The sequence below is a fragment of the Labrus mixtus genome, chromosome 12, assembly GCF_963584025.1.
Source record: "Labrus mixtus chromosome 12, fLabMix1.1, whole genome shotgun sequence".
Classification (NCBI taxonomy): Eukaryota; Metazoa; Chordata; class Actinopteri; order Labriformes; family Labridae; genus Labrus; species Labrus mixtus.
This window is the reverse complement of record NC_083623.1, coordinates 1,920,012-1,938,781: the sequence shown is the minus strand read 5'-3', so window position 1 is coordinate 1,938,781 and position 18,770 is coordinate 1,920,012. Positions and strand designations below refer to the sequence as shown.

Genomic DNA, 18,770 nt, shown 5'->3' with positions numbered 1-18,770 from the left:
GATGTGTTTCATTTCATCAACTGTGAGCAGACGTTTCAAACAATGAACACAAATCAAGCATCTGTTCTGCAGAGGCTGGAACACGCCCTCTTCATGCCGTCTAAATGTTTCTTGTTCACTACCCAAAAAAATCAAATGTAACCGCTTTAAGTGATGAAGGAGAAAACATTTTGCTTTAAAGAGCCTCTTCACATTCTGGGCTTCTCGACTCGTCTTGCCTCAGGACCCGCCGCCAACTCCTCACTGACAAACAGCGACCCACATGTCTGATATTTTTCAACCAATCAGATTTATTTAACGGAAAGACTGTGCAGTTTGTAGCTCCTGTCAGATGTTGTTTTGTTTACCAAAACATCTGGCCAAAGCAAGAAAATGAACAAAACTAAGATGTTTAAAAAAAAGATTTTGACTGTTTGTGTTTTTTCCCAGGCACATGCTCATCAGGGTCCCGACCCACCAGTTGAGAACCACTGCTTAAAATGATTGTAAATTTAGTATTGTGGGTTTTTTTTACAGTCAGTAGACCAAAATACGACTTTCAAAGACATCACCTGGGATCTTGGAGAATGGATATGGGATTTTTTAAAACACAAATCTAACGTTAAAAAAAACGCCTGAAAAATGACTACTACCACTAATGGCGTTCTTCTGCACTGATAACGTCAAAGACCTCCGTTTCATAAAACGCTTCTGACCAGGTTACTGAAGTTGTCCTGCAGCACTTCCACTTCCCCTGTTGGAGTTATTTTGCTCAAACAGACCTTCAGGATCCAAAAATGAGATTATTCATAGGAGCCTCCCAACATGATATCAAGTGAAGACTCATTAGATATCCATCCATGGAGCTGATCCCAGCTGTCACTGGGCGAGAGGCGGGGTTACACCCTGGACTGTTCTCCAGCCAACCACAGGTGCATTCATATTGATTCTGCGACGGCATTATATTGGCGTCCCAGTCTGTAAGAAGACGTTGTGTTTCGGCGTTGGAGAAGGACAGACACAGCGTGAGCTCCACATACACACACAGGTCGCTGCTCTCCACTGAACTGAAACGTTAAAGGGATACTTCACCATGAAACATGAATCTGTGTTGACATCGGGTCATATATGTCGAAATGTGAAATACATTTTGAAGTTGGTGCCTTCTTGGCCGAGAAAAGACAGAAAGTGTCTTTTTGTGGATGAAAGACACCAAATCCCAGAATGCACAGCACCGCAGGCCACTCCCACTAAGGTCCTCTATTTACAGACATATTTACTTCAACACATGAGACCGTTTCCTCAACTGATTCAGAGATTTCTTCCAGAATTGATCTTGTAAATTCCTGTCAGAAAACAGACTCTATGTCTGTGTCCATAGACAAACAGTGAGAGCACCGACACTACCAGTCCACCCCAGCTCCAGCCCGCCCCAGCTCCAGTCCGCCCCAGCTCCAATCCGCCCCAGCTCCAGCCCGCCCCAGCTCCAATCCGCCCCAGCTCCAGTCCGCCCCAGCTCCAGCCCGCCCCAGCTCCAGTCCGCCCCAGCTCCAATCCGCCCCAGCTCCAGTCCGCCCCAGCTCCAGTCCGCCCCAGCTCCAATCCGCTCCAGCTCCAGTCCGCCCCAGCTACAGTCCTCCCCAGCTCCAATCCGCCCCAGCTCCAGTCTGCCCCAGCTCCAGCCGCCCCAGCTCCAGCCCGTCCCAGCTCCAGTCCACCCCAGCTCCAGCCCGTCCCAGCTCCAGTCCGCCCCAGCTCCAGCCGACAGGCAGGCATCATGTCTTGGCTGCTGAGCTGGCGGCGGCCGGCGGCGGCCAGCAATATAGCGGTGAGACGGCTGCTGCCGACAGGCCAGTTTTATTTCTCGGCTGCTGTGGCCAAGACACAAGACCGGCCTGTCAGCAGCAGCCGTCTCACCGCTATATATATATTTTTCATTATCATCTTTCTCCATTGAGCCTGTTAGCGTAGCTTCCAAGCAATATGGCGGACGTTAAGTTTGGATTCTGGGAGTGAGTTCCCACCCTCTGATCTGTGATTGGTCTGTAGCTTCAGTGGTCAAAAATATGAGGAACTAGCGTTGTAGTTTCACTATAAATGTAGTTTTATTTTGCGTCACAGGAAGCTCCTTTTCAGACTCAGAAATACAAAGATGAGGGCGGGATGCTCGACCATTCAAAAATACTACCAGGTTTCTAATGATACAAAGATTCATGCTAATGGGTGAAGTATCCCTTTCCCTTTGTTGAATAAGATCACCAGACACACACACACACACACACACACACACACACACACACACACACACACACACTGGTCTGCAGGTTTCATTCACAAACATTTTGAATAACTAGAATAAGTTTTATGGCGGATAATAAATTATTCACACAAAGTGCATGTGTGCTGTTTAAGAAGCGCCCGTCTGTGTGAAGTGTTTTTGACCTTGTTTTCAAACTTCACTTCCAGGGACTTAAAACCAGCGGCTCTCTTGACTTCTCTGTCTCCTCTTCTCTGTTCTTTTTTTATTAACAGAAACCTGTTTGGAGTATTTTCAGAGCTGTTCTCTCTGCAGGAGGACATCTTTCTTTTTTGTTTACTGCACAGCCTCTTCTCTTCAGAACAACATGACCTTTAGAAACACGGGGACATAAACGAGGAAGGAAGGAGTTTGGAACAATCGGCTCAATCCGTACTGAATGTTTACTGACTCACTAACGGTGTCAGAAGGAGCAAAAATCTCAAACATTTCCTGTTTTCAGCTTCATCATGAATGTGATGAATTTACACTTTTCTCTATTTATTTCATTAAAGTCTTTAAATGTGATGTTTCACACTTAAATATAAATCAAGTATATCCTCTGAAAATAACTCTGTGAGTCATGACTGTCTACAATGGGTGTAACACCCGAGTCCCACTGTCTGTGATGTTTTCAGAGTTTTCAGAGTCCTATCTTCACTTTGTTTACATCGCCCGGACGGCCGGCTGACTCCTCCCCTCGTGTATAAAAGTAGTTTAATTGAGGGACTAGAGAAAAGAAGAATAACATACTGTACTCACTGCTTAACTGTGTTTCTAGATCACGCTCATTTCAGGTAAATTTACATGCAGTGTGAAGATACGAGCATAATAAAGATCGCTAGCATTAGCATGCTAACACAACAATGCAGCGCGAGTTGTTTTGGTTTCATGCTGGTGCTCAAGGGCGACATCTGCTGGATCAAAACATCACATATGAAGCCTTTAAAGTGAAAGAAGAGTCTTTGGGTAAAAAACAAAAAACACTATTTGGGAACGTCGATTTAGTCTCTAAGAAGAAAGTAACTTTTATTAATCTCACGACAAGACAATACTTTTACACTCCGTTATTGAGACAAAGTCTGAAATACAAACAGGATTGTCTGGACGTGCATTAATGTAGAGATTGGGGGTCCGGTGCCTTGCTCAAAGGCAGAGCTCAGGAAGTTACCCGGCGCCTCTCCAGCTACCAAAACCAATTTCCACACTTGGGTTGGGAACCAGAGGGGTCACCCGTTCAGGTCTTGATATTGGTCTAGTGTCACATCCATAGCTCGTGTGTGTGTGTGTGTGTGTGTGTGTGTGTGTGTGTGTGTGTGTTTGTAAAGGTATTATCTCCTCGTGGGACTGATAAAGTATACCTTCTTCTTCTTGTCAACAGCTGTTATTGCCATAGCAACCAGCAGTTACCTCTCTGCAGATCCAGGTGTCAGACTTCACTTTCAGGAAGGACTAAATGGTTAAATCTCTTGGCTCAAGATTAAACAGCATCGGGGTTATTTTCATGTATCTTTTCCTTTTATAAAGCTGTTTACGTCTCCTTCTGTTATCTGCGGCCGTGTGAGCCGATTGGAGACGAGTTGGTGGTATTTGGTGATACACATCTTCCTGCCAGGGTTTCGGGGTTTCTCTCTCTCCATTCCCCGATGCAGACTATAAATAAAAGCACTCGCCGTACTCGAGCACCAAACAGCGGTGTAGTGTACACACAGGTCTGATCGGCACAGCCCACAGACGTGTTCAGGACAGAATCATCCAGAGTGGGTGTTGTAATTCAGCGGGCGATGCTGCAGGGACGGTTCTGAAGTGTTTTTTTTACGCTTGCAGGATGTTTTGTTTTAATGCAACACTCAGCTGGGAGATTAAAAGCCCTTTCTCTTCTGTCCTCTTCAAAGCCTTTTCGCCCTGAAATAATCCTGCAGAGCGCTGTAATTCAAACTGTCAAAATGTCACTATAGTGGCATTACATCTACTAAACTCTGCTATTATCCATGTTTTCAGTTTTCAGCTGCAGTGTGGACATGTTGGCACACGTTTTACTCACAGTGACTCAAGATGAAGGATTTACTTAAAGGGGACATATTATGAAAAATCCACTTCTTCAGTGTTTCTGAACATATATCTGGGTAACCTGAGAGTCTACTGACCCACAACATGTGAAATAAACCATCCAGTCCTTTGTTTGTGGTCTGCATAAGTCTTACAACACAGAGAAAAATGCTCTGTTTCAAATGTGCTCTCCTTGTGATGTCACAGTGGGATTCTGGTAAAAAAAAATCCCCTCCCCTCCCCTGGTATCTCCACCCATGGACTCCACCTCCAGACTAGAACAAAACTTTTGCTCAGGTCCTCCATTTTTATTCTCTCTACAGAGGAGTGATGTCTACGGGAAAAACTCAGGGGGGGGGGTCATTACATTTAAAGAGACACACACACCAAAACGGAGCGTTCTGAGAGAGCTGGTTTATACAGGGTCACAAACCTCCTCTGGTGTTTGATTCATGTTATATTTTGACCAAAGCACAGCACAGATGTTTCATTTAGACCACAGGGGGACTGTTAGAAAAGATGGAGAAGGGGGGTGATATGTCCTCTTTAACTTCATGCCTTCCTTCTCCTCAGGTGAAACGGTGACAGGGTCCAACACCTCTGACAGCCAGGTCCTTACGCAATCATAATAGGCTTTGCCGTGCATCGAGACCCAAGTTTAGTACTTGATGAGAACACTTTTCAAATCCCTGCATCTCTCACTGCTGTAATCTATTGGTGGGAATAAAGAGCGTTATTCTGTTTGCAGAGAGTAGAAGCGGAAAAGCATCTTTTTTTTTTTTTTTTGAAGTTGTAAAGGGGCTCGGAGAGTCGAGGCTCAGAGGATTGTAGCTTTGAGAACAAAACCAGGCTTACCTTTAATTCCAGCAGCCTGCGGAGCGAGGATGACCAGCAGCATGAGCCCAAATTCCCAAAGCATCGTGGTGGATGAGTTCCCAAAATATCAATAAATCCAGGAGGCAGCCCAGCAGGAAGGCAGGCAGGGCGAGGGGAGGCGGGAGGGGGGGGGGGGGGGGGCGTCGTCTAGGTCAGGTGGAGCTCATTGGGTCGCAGCAGCAGGTTGACTTTGCATGCACACCTCGGATCATTCAGGGCCCTGATCTGCTGCAGAGACGCTCCCGACCAGAGTGTCCAGGATGTGCTTCTGATGCGGGGAAGGCGTTCCCGTCCTGGGGGGGATTGTGGGACATTGAGAGCCGTTAAGTGTGGCACGAGTGACGAGGTTAAAAAAGTAGGCACCGTTTCGGGAATAATCTGTTTATCTACTGCTCAGACATAATCCTGCTTTGCCCCGTGGCCCTCGCAGTGCTGGCGTCATCCTGTTAGTGGCTTTCTGGGGGCATCTGTCAACCACAGCGACCACTTCCAACAGCACATGCCCCCCCCTGCCTACCCTGCCTACCCCTGCCTCTGAGCACTGGGGTTTCCCCTGGTGTGTTTTTTATTCTTAGCAGGCCTGGAAAGCAACATGGAGAGGACATGACCCAGCGCTCCATTGAAACCAATAAAAGTCCCACTACTGGATGGCGTGGACAGCGCCTGTAAAAGTGCACGCTCTCTACTGATCCAGTAAAGTCACATCCTCGGCTCAGCAGCGCTCTGATGCTGGTTACTGGTCTGAAACACGTGCGTTCAGATTAAAGGTGATCCAGGCATCGCATTCAGCAGTCAAACTTATTTTTCATCATTTACAGACTTCAAGATTATCTTCTTTAAAAACAGATAAAATCAGACGCAGAAGTTTTTTTTTTTTTTTTTTAACCAATATTTTTATTTGCATTTTCATTTAGTAACACACACACAAAAAAAGACAAACATATAGACATAACATTGACAGTATGAAAACAAAACAACAACAACAACAACATACAAAAAAGGAGACAAGACAGCATGACAAAACATAGACTAAAAAAAATAAAAAATAGACGATAGTAATAATAATAATTTGTGCATAAACAGCAAGATCCTATATAGTTCACACAGTCACATCAGATGAAAAATTCTTATTTAATTGATAATCAAGTCTCATGGAATTTCATTTTTTTATCTACATTGTTTTTATTTATTTATTTATTTCATACTTTGTTTTTATCTTTTTCAAAGAGTTGCTTCATTCATTTGGTCATTTCATTTCAACAAAAATGTTTTCAATATAAGATGTTGAATGAATCAAAAAAATGAACTACCCTCAAGAAAAGAAGCAGCAACATCTTTAGAAATGAATACAAAAGACATACATATACATCAAAACAATGAAATAAGAGAGAGAAAGAATAAAATAAATATAAATACATATATAATAATAAAATAAAATAAAATAAAATAGAAAACAGACAATAAAAGAGATAAGGTGAGGGATATAGCCCCTATGTTAAATGCAAATTGAGGTTTCCACATTTCTACATTGAATTAATTTAAATATTTCATGGGTATTGTCATTTCATTGTTTTTAAATAAAAAATAAAAACGGGTGTTCAGGATCCACTGATGCAGACGTCGTCCCGACGTAACCTGTGACATTGCAGCCTAAGTCTGAGGGAATAATAGATGAATACTTAAATCCCCTGTTGAATGTACTTTCATGCTTTTGTTTTAAATCCCATAAGTCCAGAAGCTTATGCCATCTCAGGCTGTAACTCCCCAGAGGAATCAGCAGACAAAAGATGTTTGCTTCACGACTTGAAGAACCTTTAACGGAGAAATCTGGGTCTCAAAATATGGAATACTTTAAGTCCATGGAGAGAAGGAAGTTTGTATGAAAAAACCTCAACATGTTTAAATTATTTCATGACATTTATTTGAATCCCTCTTGTATCTGAATGTAACTTGGGACTTAAAGGCAGGGTTGGTCATTTTCAAAAACTAGCATGATTTTGAAAGTAGCATTCCCTCTGTGCTCCCTCTAAAGCCACGCCTCCTCACTTAAATGCATGAAGCGGACCTCAGCTCATCTCTTGTATTGTGTAGAAACTACGTCGTCTCATGTCTCATTCAGCGGTCAGTAAACTCACAGTATAAACTCCTAAAGTCATCGGTGACGAGCTTTGAGTGTGAGCTAGAGCACGCAAGAGGTAGAGAGCGAGCAGGGAGACAGGGAGGCGTCTGATTGGTTCATCAGATTGGTACCTCGTGGCAGACATGGTCGAAGTTTTTACAGACTTACAAACTGATACAGATGATGGATTTTCTTTGTTCCTTTTTCAGAGAACCTGAGTTATTAATTTCTGTCAGGACCTAAAGACAATTTACACCAAAATCTGAAAAAAGTGGATCTGGAGGAAATGACCAACCCTGCCGATTATTCTAGAAGAAGAAGCGAGAAGATCTGAGAGGAATTGACGGCTCTTTTCCAGTCCTTTTCCAGAGCACATGACTTAGGGCGCACCCGCACTAGGCAATCCGTACTGGACTCACCCCTAAAGTCCAGTTCCTTCAACAAGTGTGAGTCTGATCTGTGCTACAGTTCGCTACACTTCCTGGCTCTGGAACGCTTGGAAGAGTGTTCTGGCTCCAGTCTCTGCCTCTGCATGTCCATGTGATCCTGAAACAGTTGTTTTCAGCTGCTGGGGGTGGGGTGGAGACGGAGCACTGAGGGAATGCTACTTTCAAAATCATGCTAGTTTTAGAAAATTACCAACCCTGCTTTTAAGGTATTACAAAAGATTTGAGATAAGTGCAAAAACAAAAACTAGAGATTTTGCTTCATGATTTAATCTTGAAATTATCTTGTGAATAAATGTGATGTTCTTTCTCTAACAGAACAAAAGCAGAGCATCAGAATCTGTGTCAAACTTCACGTCCCCGTAACACCTCTGCACTCGGCCTCACTCCCCCAGGAGGAGGAGGAGGATGAAATGTGGAGCGAGGCTGATGGGGTCAGTGTGCCGTGTCTCTTTGAGGATTTGCAGCAGAAATAAGACTGTGGATTTACTCTCCCCTCCCCCGTTCTTTCCCAGAGACGCAGAGAGAGGCCACGGCTCTTCACTCTGTTCGTCTCCACAGGTGGAGCGTCTGAAGGGGACGACGGCCAGCAACAAGTGACCTCATTGATGTGAACAAGTGGGGGAAAGTTGAAGGCATTAGCTTATTGTAGGTCAGCTGAAGCTCAGACAAAACCAAGTTTGGATAAATGTGAAGAGCCGAGCAAAGGGAGATTAGAAATTGCTTTTAATCTCTAATCCGGGGGCTGGTTGTTGGTCCAACTCTGTTCTGTTTGTCTTACTGTGTGCAACAGCTGCAGCAGCAGGAGCACAAATAGTTATAGTAGTAGTAGTGATAGTATTAACAGTAGTAGTCGCAGGATTAGTTGCAGCAGTAGTAGAAGTTGTGTTCATAAATGTAGCCGAGCTGTGGATGTAGTGTCGTCAAATGATACAATTTCTGCAGCTTTAAAGGAGACATATTCAGAAGAATCCTCTTCTTCAGTGTTTCTGAACATATATCTGTGTAACCTGAGAGTCTACTGACCCACAACATGTGAAATAAACCATCCAGTCCTTTGTTTGTGGTCTGCATAAGTCTTACAACACAGAGAAAAATGCTCTGTTTCAAATGTGCTCTCCTTGTGATGTCACAGTGGGATTCTGGTAAAAAAAAAAATCCCCTCCCCTCCCCTGGTATCTTCACCCATGGACTCCACCCCCAGTCTAGAACAAAATGTTAGCGCAGGTCAGCCATTTTTATTCTCTCTACAGAGGAGTGATGTCTACAGGGAAAACTCAGGAGGCGGGGCTCATTACATTTAAAGAGACACACACACCAAAACGGAGCGTTCTGAGAGAGCTGGTTTATACAGGGTCACAAACCTCCTCTGGTGCTTGATTCATGTTATATTTTGACCAAAGCACAGATGTTTGATTTAGACCACAGGGGGACTGTTTGAAAAGGTGGAGGAGGGGACTGTTTGAAAAGGTGGAGGAGGGGACTGTTTGAAAAGGTGGAGGAGGGGACTGTTTGAAAAGGTGGAGGAGGGGACTGTTTGAAAAGGTGGAGGAGGGGACTGTTTGAAAAGGTGGAGGGGGACTGTTTGGAAAGGTGGAGGAGGGGACTGTTTGAAAAGGTGGAGGAGGGGGACTGTTTGAAAAGGTGTAGGGGGACTGTTTGAAAAGGTGGAGGAGGGGACTGTTTGAAAAGATGGAGGAGGGGACTGTTTGAAAAGGTGGAGGAGGGGACTGTTTGAAAAGGTGGAGGAGGGGACTGTTTGAAAAGGTGGAGGGGGACTGTTTGGAAAGGTGGAGGAGGGGACTGTTTGAAAAGGTGGAGGAGGGGGACTGTTTGAAAAGGTGGAGGAGGGGACTGTTTGAAAAGGTGGAGGAGGGGGACTGTTTGAAAAGGTGGAGGAGGGGACTGTTTGAAAAGGTGGAGGAGGGGACTGTTTGAAAAGATGGAGGAGGGGACTGTTTGAAAAGGTGGAGGAGGGGACTGTTTGAAAAGGTGGAGGAGGGGACTGTTTGAAAAGGTGGAGGGGGACTGTTTGGAAAGGTGGAGGAGGGGACTGTTTGAAAAGGTGGAGGAGGGGGACTGTTTGAAAAGGTGGAGGAGGGGACTGTTTGAAAAGGTGGAGGAGGGGGACTGTTTGAAAAGGTGGAGGAGGGGACTGTTTGAAAAGGTGGAGGAGGGGACTGTTTGAAAAGGTGGAGGAGGGGGAGGATATGTCACCTTTAAATGGCGCTCAGTGTAAATTCAAACAGGAAGACTGGCTAATCACATAATTATTCAATTGTTTTCATTGAAAAGGGTGTGTCGACACAAGTTCAACTTTGAGCTTCCATGGCAACTCGTCAGCGTGCCCCCTGGGAAAAAAACATGGCTGCCAGAGACAATACAGGAGGGGAGGGGATTTTTTTTTTTTTTTTTTTTTTTTACCAGAATCCCACTGTGACATCACAAGGAGAGCACATTTGAAACAGAGCATTTTTCTCTGTGTTGTAAGACTTATGCAGACCACAAACAAAGGACTGGATGGTTTATTTCACATGTTGTGGGTCAGTAGACTCTCAGGTTACACAGATATATGTTCAGAAACACTGTACAAGTGAATTTTTCATAATATGTCCCCTTTAAGTATTGAAGATTTTTTTTCAAGAAGCTAATTGAGCTAAATCTACAAATGTTTGACATTCGATTAGCCACTCAGTCAACACTGTCGTCTCAAAGGATTCTAACAGAACAGAAATGAAATCAGTTAAATAAAAAGTGTGACATCATTCAGTTTTCAAATCCCTAACGTTACCTCCTTAGAATCAGATTTTAGTCCCGTTATCAAACCTGTAACCTTTTATGACCCTGCTGCTTTTACTCTCCGCTCCTGTGTTACGATGATCGTGTCCTCAGGTGGATCCACAATGAGGGCTTTTCTCCCACAAGAAAGCCAGACGAGAATGACCGATAATCCCGTTAATTTAGTCCGTCGAGCCGCTCTGTTTAACCTTTCACCGCTACAAATAATCCTGCAGACACCCCCGCACACGTCTCCTCTGACAACAACACGGGTGAAGAGACGCATAGAGGATCACAAAGCTCTTCATTGACGCCACGTTGTCCGCCAAGCGGTCCGCCAAGCGGTCCACCAAGCGGTCCGGTTTGGGTCCAGTACAGTCTGGTACGGCAAAACCCTGATCTTGACTGCGTTTTAACAGCAAACCGTACGCTGAGTCCACCCGGGCAGTAAAGCGCTGGCTGTATGCTCTGGAGCTCCTGCATGAAGCGTTTGTGCTCTGAGAAGAAAAGCGCTGCAAGTCCGTCCTGTCTCCATGACAACAGTCTGTTGATAACGGTGTAACCGCTGTATGACCAACACTGCTCCGTTACTTTTTACTGCTTGTTTTATATTTGAGATCGTTTATTTCCCCGATCAGACGCACAGCGAGGAGGATGTGGGTACAAGACACGATCTGTAGGCGGCAAAACTAAAAGGAATATCACCCGTCTGTTCCTGCAGGGGGCGCTGGAGTCCCATCGATGGCGGTCTCCATGCTGGAAATGCTGTCTCAGTCTAACTTTCAGTCAACCTAACGACAGGCTGAGAGCTGGAGCTGAGGCGGGTTTTAAACCTCCTGACAAACCGTTACACCGCGCCCACCTGTCAATCAGGTCAGCTACACGCCTTATTGTGAATAACTCTTATCCTTCATCAAATCAAAACTGATGAGTCATCAAAACATTCACCCCCCGTACAGTGTGTGTCCATCGAGACATGAGCTAATCACACCTATTTGGTTTTTTGAACCAGGCTGTAAACATGTTAATCTCTGCTGTAAAAACAGGCTTTTTAGAATGGGTGTGTATGTGACTTCCTGTGCTTCTGCAGCCAGCCTCTAGTGGACACTTGAGGAACTGCAACGGAGCACAGTTTAGTTGACATTCAGGCGCTCTGTGAGTACGTTCCAGCTTTTAGTTTTATATTATTTATAAAGATGAAGACAGAGCACCCGCAGTAGACAGCGGATATGACCGTTTGTTTTGTTTTTGGTTGAAATCGATATTTGAAATATAGAGATCTATTTAATAATTGACTCTGACGGAGCAGCTGTGACAGACGGATGTAAAGGTTGTAGAGGTGTTGCATCGTGTGTCATCATGCACAGCTCTGATGCCTCCACATGTGTTGTGAGCGTTCTTTATAAATAAATTCTGTTATCATCTGCTGTTAAACTCTGAAGACTTCCTTAACATTCAGCGGGCGCGCTGAAGAGGAAGTTGTCTGACAAATCCTTTCTTCCTCTCCTCACACTCCGTGACCTTGTGAGAGGAGAATCACAAAGCCGTCTGAGTCTCCTGTGACGTGTTGAAAAGTCTTTTTTTACAAGTCGGAAAAAAAACAGGTTTGAAGAGCCGGCAGCTTGATGCAATCCTCAGGGTTTGAACTGAGAGAGAGAGGATGAGTCCAGCTTTCGACTTTTAAAACACCTACACATGAGATGGATCACATTTGGAAAAATACTGGAGTAAAACCTTTTAGTTCATTAATCAACAAGAGAGACAGAAAAATGAATCTGAAACTTTTTTGTTCATCAAGAATTAAATCATTTGAGTTATTTTCGAAGGATAAAATGAACAGCTCAGCTTTGCTTCTTCATGCTTCCTTCAAAATTAGGTTTTGATGATTTCTTAGTTAAATCTGAGTTAAAGGTTTTATATGTGATTTTTTGATCCAGCAGATGTCGCCCTTGAGCACCAGCATGAAACCAAAACAACTCGCGCTGCATTGTTGTGTTAGCATGCTAATGCTAGCGATCTTTATTCTGCTCGTATCTTCACACTGCATGTAAATTTACCTGAAATGAGCGTGATCTAGAAACACAGTTAAGCAGTGAGTACAGTATGTTATTCTTCTTTTCTCTAGTCCCTCAATTAAACAACTTTTATACACGAGGGGAGGAGTCAGCCGGCCGTCCGGGCGATGTAAACAAACTGAAGATAGGACTCTGAAAACTCTGAAAACATCACAGACAGTGGGACTCGGGTGTTACACCCATTGTAGACAGTCATGACTCACAGAGTTATTTTCAGAGGATATACTTGATTTATATATTTAAGTGTGAAACATCACATATAAAGACTTTAATTCCTTTGCACATCCAGTTTTTGTTTTTTGTTTTTTTTCGGGTGTATTTTTTTTGGGATCTGTAATCTGAAGAGAAAAAAAAGCGTTACTCACTGACACCTTGCAGATCGAGGCAGATACGTTTAATTTTCTAGTAAGTGCAGAAATTCGCAGCATGAGACAAAACGTCTCGATTTTGTGCTTCTTTCACTGCTTAAAAAAAAAACAAATCAACAGCGGGGTACGTCCACATGAGAACAAGACACGAGCGAGGAGAGTTTCACCTGTCGATAAAGGAGCTGCAGAACTATCCCGATCACTTCCAGGTGTATTTCAGGATGTCAGCAGTCCCATTTGATACGCTGCTCTTTAGACTGGAACCACACGGATGACGGACAAACGTTTCTGAGTCAGCGTGCAACATAAGATCGTATTTTAATTTTTTAAACATCCATTTCGGACGAAAAAAACAGACTTATTGTGGCCTTTACTCTGGGCTTTAGGGCGTTTTCCTAAAGTCCTGAATATGAAACCACCCTTTATAGCGGCTTGTTTTGGAATATGTAGGGAGGCTATAAGACTCGACCTGAGGATGGATTTTTGAGGCGACGACTGATATCTTAGAGTTCAAAAAATATCTGGACAGGGGTGCTGGTGTCGCAGTGGTTAGTGTGCGCGCCCCGTGCGACCCCAGGTTCGAATCCGACCTGTGGCTCCTTTCCCGCATGTCATTCCCCTCTCTCTCGCTCTCTGATTTCCGACTCTATCCACTGTCCTGTCTCTACATTAAAAACACAAAAAGCCCAAAAAAGAAATCTCAAAAATATCTGGATTCCAGTTTTGTCAACATTCAAAGAGTGTGAACAACATTTAGCTTTTTCAAGTAGATAACGTGTCTGTGTGTCTAACAAAAGAATCACTTTTACAACATAAAGCTGCTCCTGAACCGTCAAACTGGAGGAGCTTGTATCCTCGTTTCATTCACTGGAACTGATCACTCTCTCATTAGCACATAATCTGCACTTCATGCACACTCTGTATATTTATAATTGAACTTAAGTTGACAGTGAATTTCCCTCAGGTCCAGCCCTGCACACTAAGAGGAGCCTCAGCCTGCATTAACCTGACGGATCCACAGTCAGAGCAAACTGAACTCTGCAGACAGAACAAACACGGAGCTTAAAGGTTTGTTTACCGTCTCGGGGACTGCAGGACTCAGTGTGTGTGTGTGCTGAGGCTGAACCTGGTCACACTGTCCCCTGCTGTCCCCGAGTCTTTAACCCACCAACGTTATTACTGCAGCGTTCATCAGGAGCTTTAAAATTTTAAGAATAAAGTATTGTTCAATTTAGAGATGGAACAGATCAGATTTTATATCTGTGTCAATCAAGACGGATTGTTGGGCACTGTAAACATTCTCATCATGCACAGTCTCGCTTTGAAGACGTTCAGACTGAACTGTAAAAAGGTGTCCACAAATCATCTCCATGGCGATGCTCAGACGAGATGAAACAGCTCCTTCTACATGATCACAAGGACAACTCTTAAAGGCCTCTGAGGCACACTGAGTTCCTATTTGCTGAAAAATTCACAATATGAGAAAAAAATGTCCCGTACTCATCACTCCTTGGAAAAACACAACGGGGTCCGTCCACATGAAAACAAGACAAGAGCGAGGCGAGGTTCACCTGTCGATAAAGAAGCTGCAGGTTTATCCCGATCGCTCCCAGGTGTAGAGAGAGGTTAGAACGCAGAAAGGTTTACAGACCCATGCAGAGCTGGATAAACACTGAAGCTTCAGAGTCCACCACATGGTGACCTGAGTGAGCATCGACTCTAGAGAGGAGGGTGGGAGACAGCTCTCTATGATGTTTAGAATTTAGACTGCAGTACCCATTTCAAACACTAGGAGTCAGAGTTACATACTGCTCCTTTAAAGTATAATTAGTCATCGTGTGAACGTCTCAAAACTAAATGAAATCAATCTTCAGCTGAAGTCATCAGGACAACATCTGTCAGATTTAAAAAGTTGGCAGTGAGAGCAGTCTTATAAAACAAATCTAAAAACCTTTTTTAATTCACTTAAAGAACTTTCTGTTAATAAAGAGGAAGCAGAGGTGTTAATCGACAGCAGATGTCATGTATCTAATGAATGTGGCCATTGTTCCGGCTGTCATGAAGCTTCATTGATCACAAAGAGCGATGTGTCACATTGTCAGGATGAACGCCTCTGCTTCAGGATTTAACGGGGGAGTCCCTGAAACATCACTAATGGAAAATGTGCAGAATTGTCCACAATCAGCTTATTTCTATTCTCTACCAGCATACATAACCTTTACAACGATGCTGAGTTTTTACAAGGACAGCTGAACAGCTAAATCTGTGTTTAAACCGCTTTATCAATGAGCACATGAACGCATCGTACGGACCTGCTAAAGAGCTTTCATGAAGACCAAATCGAGATTGTTTTAGTCGTTTATTAAAGAGGACATATGATCCCCCTCCTCCACCTTTTCAAACAGTCCCCCTCCTCCACCTTTTCAAACAGTCCCCTCCTCCACCTTTTCAAACAGTCCCCTCCTCCACCTTTTCAAACAGTCCCCTCCTCCACCTTTTCAAACAGTCCCCCTGTGGTCTAAATGAAACATCTGTGCAGTGCTTTGATCAAAATATAACATGAATCAAGCACCAGAGGAGGTTTGTGACCCTGTATAAACCAGCTCTCTCAGAACGCTCCATTTTGGTGTGTGTGTCTCTTTAAATGTAATGACCCCCCCCGGAGTTTTCCCCGTAGACATCACTCCTCTGTAGAGAGAATAAAAATGGCCGACCTGTGAAAAAGTTTTGTTCTAGGCTGGGGGGGGGGAGTCCATGGGTGGAGATACCAGGGGAGGGGAGGGGATTTTTTTTTACCAGAATCCCACTGTGACATCACAAGGAGAGCACATTTGAAACAGAGCATTTTTCTCTGTGTTGTAAGACTTATGCAGACCACAAACAAAGGACTGGATGGTTTATTTCACATGTTGTGGGTCAGTAGACTCTCAGGTTACCCAGATATATGTTCAGAAACACTGTAGAAGAGGATTTTAAATAATATGTCCCCTTTAAATGTTTTGACTTTTAACCTCATAATTACGACTTAATATGAGCAAAAAAATAAAAAAATCTTAAAGAAAAGTTTTTATTTTAATTTTTTCAGCTGGTGGAAATGGGCTTCCATAGTTTACAATGGAGACCAGAAGAAAACATTTAGTTCATGTGAGTTTATTCAGGATGTTAAACTTCAGTTTCTTCACACATCAAACCAGTAAAGTGTGTTCAATCATTTCATGAACACATTCACTTCATCCACACAATCACTTTGTTTGATCAGAATCTCCACTCACAGAAAACAATGATTTATCTCCTTATTGATTTAATCAGGAGGATTACATTTTTAAAACACCTCAGAGGACATTTTTACATCACTTTGAATATGAACAACAACATTTATTCTGACTAACTCATTTCTTTAAGTCTGATTTTATAGATTTTCTACAAATGTACAAAGTGGTGAGAAGAGAAAATCAGCATGAAAGAAAAGTTTGCTGCTCTCTCTCTCTCTCTCTCTTCAGACTCCTGAATCAGAACAGAAACAACAGAAAATATAAATGTATGAAAACAAATAATCAAACATGGAGAGAGGAGAGAAGTTGATATTTATCACTCAGAGAAATGTCAGTTCAGGTGAACAAAAGTCATCCTGAGCAGTGAAAGAGTCCACGGCTAAACAGACACAGGAAGGAGTGTCACTTAAAGACACTCAAACATTTACAGAACAGACGAGAAGAGGTCAAAGTACCGCCCATAAAGTTTGATTGACAGGTGACCACGATCAGATCTCAGCAACGAGCGTGGATAAAAATCAAGTTGAAGATTTAAAACACAGCAAGTTAAACATCTGTCTCGTTAATGACTTCTGTCTATTTCAGTTTACACAACTCAGCAGAGTCTCCAACACACCAGAGTCCAGCATGTAGAGGCTGAGTGAATGTGGTCTGGACTCTGTGGAGGAGAGTCATGGTTTCAGAGATGCTGTAGAAGGACAGAATACCTGCTCTGTGATCCAGGTACACTCCTACTCTGGAGGACTGAGGACCTGAGACAGGAGTCTTGACATTGTTGTAATAAAAGTTATAACTGTTGTTGTTACAATATAACGCCCAAGATTTGTCATTACGTCCAAATTTACACTCATTCAATCCCCCTGCTCTGTTGATATTCTTGTATGTGACTGCTACAGAAACTCCTATTCCTTTCTTCTCGACTTCCCAGTAACAACGTCCACTCAGACTCTCTTTACTCAGGACCTGAAAACATCCAGTGAATCTGTCTGGGTGACTAGAATAAGGATCGGTCTGACTCGTGCGTGTTACTTTTCTGTTCCCATCAGATAATAACAGCTGTGTGTGTGCTGTGTTTGGATCCAGTGTGATGTCACATGAATATTTTAAGAACTCAGCTCTGGTCTTGGGTTCTGGTTCTGGCAGTAAAACATCCACTTCAGTCACTGTCTGTGAGATGTTTGTCCATTTCTCTCTCAGGACGTCCTGTAGTTTATCTCTGACTTCTGACACAGCCGCTGTCACGTCCTCAAAGTACCTCAGAGGACGGATCTTGATGCTGGATGAGTGTTTAGATTCACTGAGTGGTGACAGTGAGGGGTAGTCGTGTAGAAACTGGTTGTGGTCCTGTGTGTGTGACAGCTTCTTCATCTCAGCGTCTCTCCTCTTCAGCTCAGTGATCTCCTGCTCCAGCTTCTCCTGAAGCTCTCTGACTCGACTCACTTCAGTTTGCTGCTGGGATCTGACCTGCTGCTTCACATCAGAGCGTCTTTTCTTCATGAGACGGATCAGCTCAGTGAACATCTTCTCACTGTTCCCCACTGTTTTATCAGCGGAGCCATTGATAGCCTCCACCTCCTGTTGGAGCAGCTTCACATCTTTCTCTCTGTCCTGGATTCTCTGCTGGATGTTTTGTCGACTCACCTCCAGCTCTCTCTGCTTCTCGCTCCTTTCTGCTGCAGCTGTGACTGTGTCATGACCTTTGTGTTCATCCATTAAACAGAGATAACAGATAGACTGCTGATCAGTACGACAGAACATCTTCATCACCTCATCATGACGAGAGCAGACGTTCTCCTGGAGCTTCTTGGAGGGCTCTGCCAGCTTGTGTTTCTTTAATGGAGCTGCTTCATAATGAGGCTGGAGGTGTTTCTCACAGTAAGAAGCCAGACACTGCAGACAGGACTTACAGGCTTTCAGTTTCCTCCCGGTGCAGACATCACAGGCCACATCTTCAGATCCAGCATAGCAGTGATCAGCAGGAGCAGCTTGGAGTCCAGTCTTCTTCAGCTCCTCCACTAAATCTGCCAACATGGTGTTTTTCCTCAGGTCAGGCCTCGCTGTGAAGGTCTGTCTACACTGAGGGCAGCTGTAGACTGTCTTCTCATCCTCTGTATCCCAGTGGCTTTTAATACACTTCATACAGTAACTGTGTCCACAGGTAAGAGTCCCCGGATCCTTCAGGAGATCCAGACAGATCGAACAAGAGACGGTTTCCCGGTCCAGCTGAACTCCTTTCTGTGCCATTTCTCCTCTCGGTAACAACGACTGTCTGAGATTCACTTCCTCATAACTGAAAACAAGTTTCACCTCTGATCCACAAAGCATGTGTTTGTGCATGTGACTGTGCAGGTGTTGTTGGTTACACCCATCCTCAAACTGTAGATCTAAAGGGGAGGGAACCATGAAGTATGAGGACAGAGTGCAGCAGGCTGTGTTTGAGAGCAGGAAGAAGAGGGAGGGCTGATCGAACTACGATTCATTCCAGGAAGAGGAGCGGTTTGAGAGAGATACT

General features: G+C 43.9%; 2 protein-coding genes across 2 annotated transcripts in view; both read right to left on the bottom strand.

Annotated features, from left to right (window-relative positions):
- Positions 1–5,472, bottom strand: part of LOC132985375 (interphotoreceptor matrix proteoglycan 2-like) — a 52,025-nt gene extending 46,553 nt beyond the window's left edge. The window contains exon 1 of the mRNA XM_061052726.1: positions 5,180–5,472. Coding sequence (XP_060908709.1) covers positions 5,180–5,243 — 64 coding nt within the window. The 5' untranslated portion in view covers positions 5,244–5,472. The remainder of the gene's footprint in view (positions 1–5,179) is intronic.
- Positions 5,473–16,270: 10,798 nt separating this feature from the next.
- LOC132984597 (tripartite motif-containing protein 16-like) lies at positions 16,271–18,532 on the bottom strand. Its single transcript, XM_061051446.1, has one exon. The coding sequence runs from the start codon at positions 18,500–18,502 to the stop codon at positions 16,835–16,837; it is 1,668 nt and encodes a 555-aa protein (XP_060907429.1). The 5' UTR covers positions 18,503–18,532; the 3' UTR covers positions 16,271–16,834.
- Between the last annotated feature and the right edge of the window lie 238 nt (positions 18,533–18,770).

What these genes read in the sequence shown, in the direction of transcription:
- LOC132984597 (XM_061051446.1), bottom strand. Translation starts at nt 18,502, where the DNA reads ATGGCACAGAAAGGAGTTCAGCTGGACCGGGAAACCGTCTCTTGTTCG.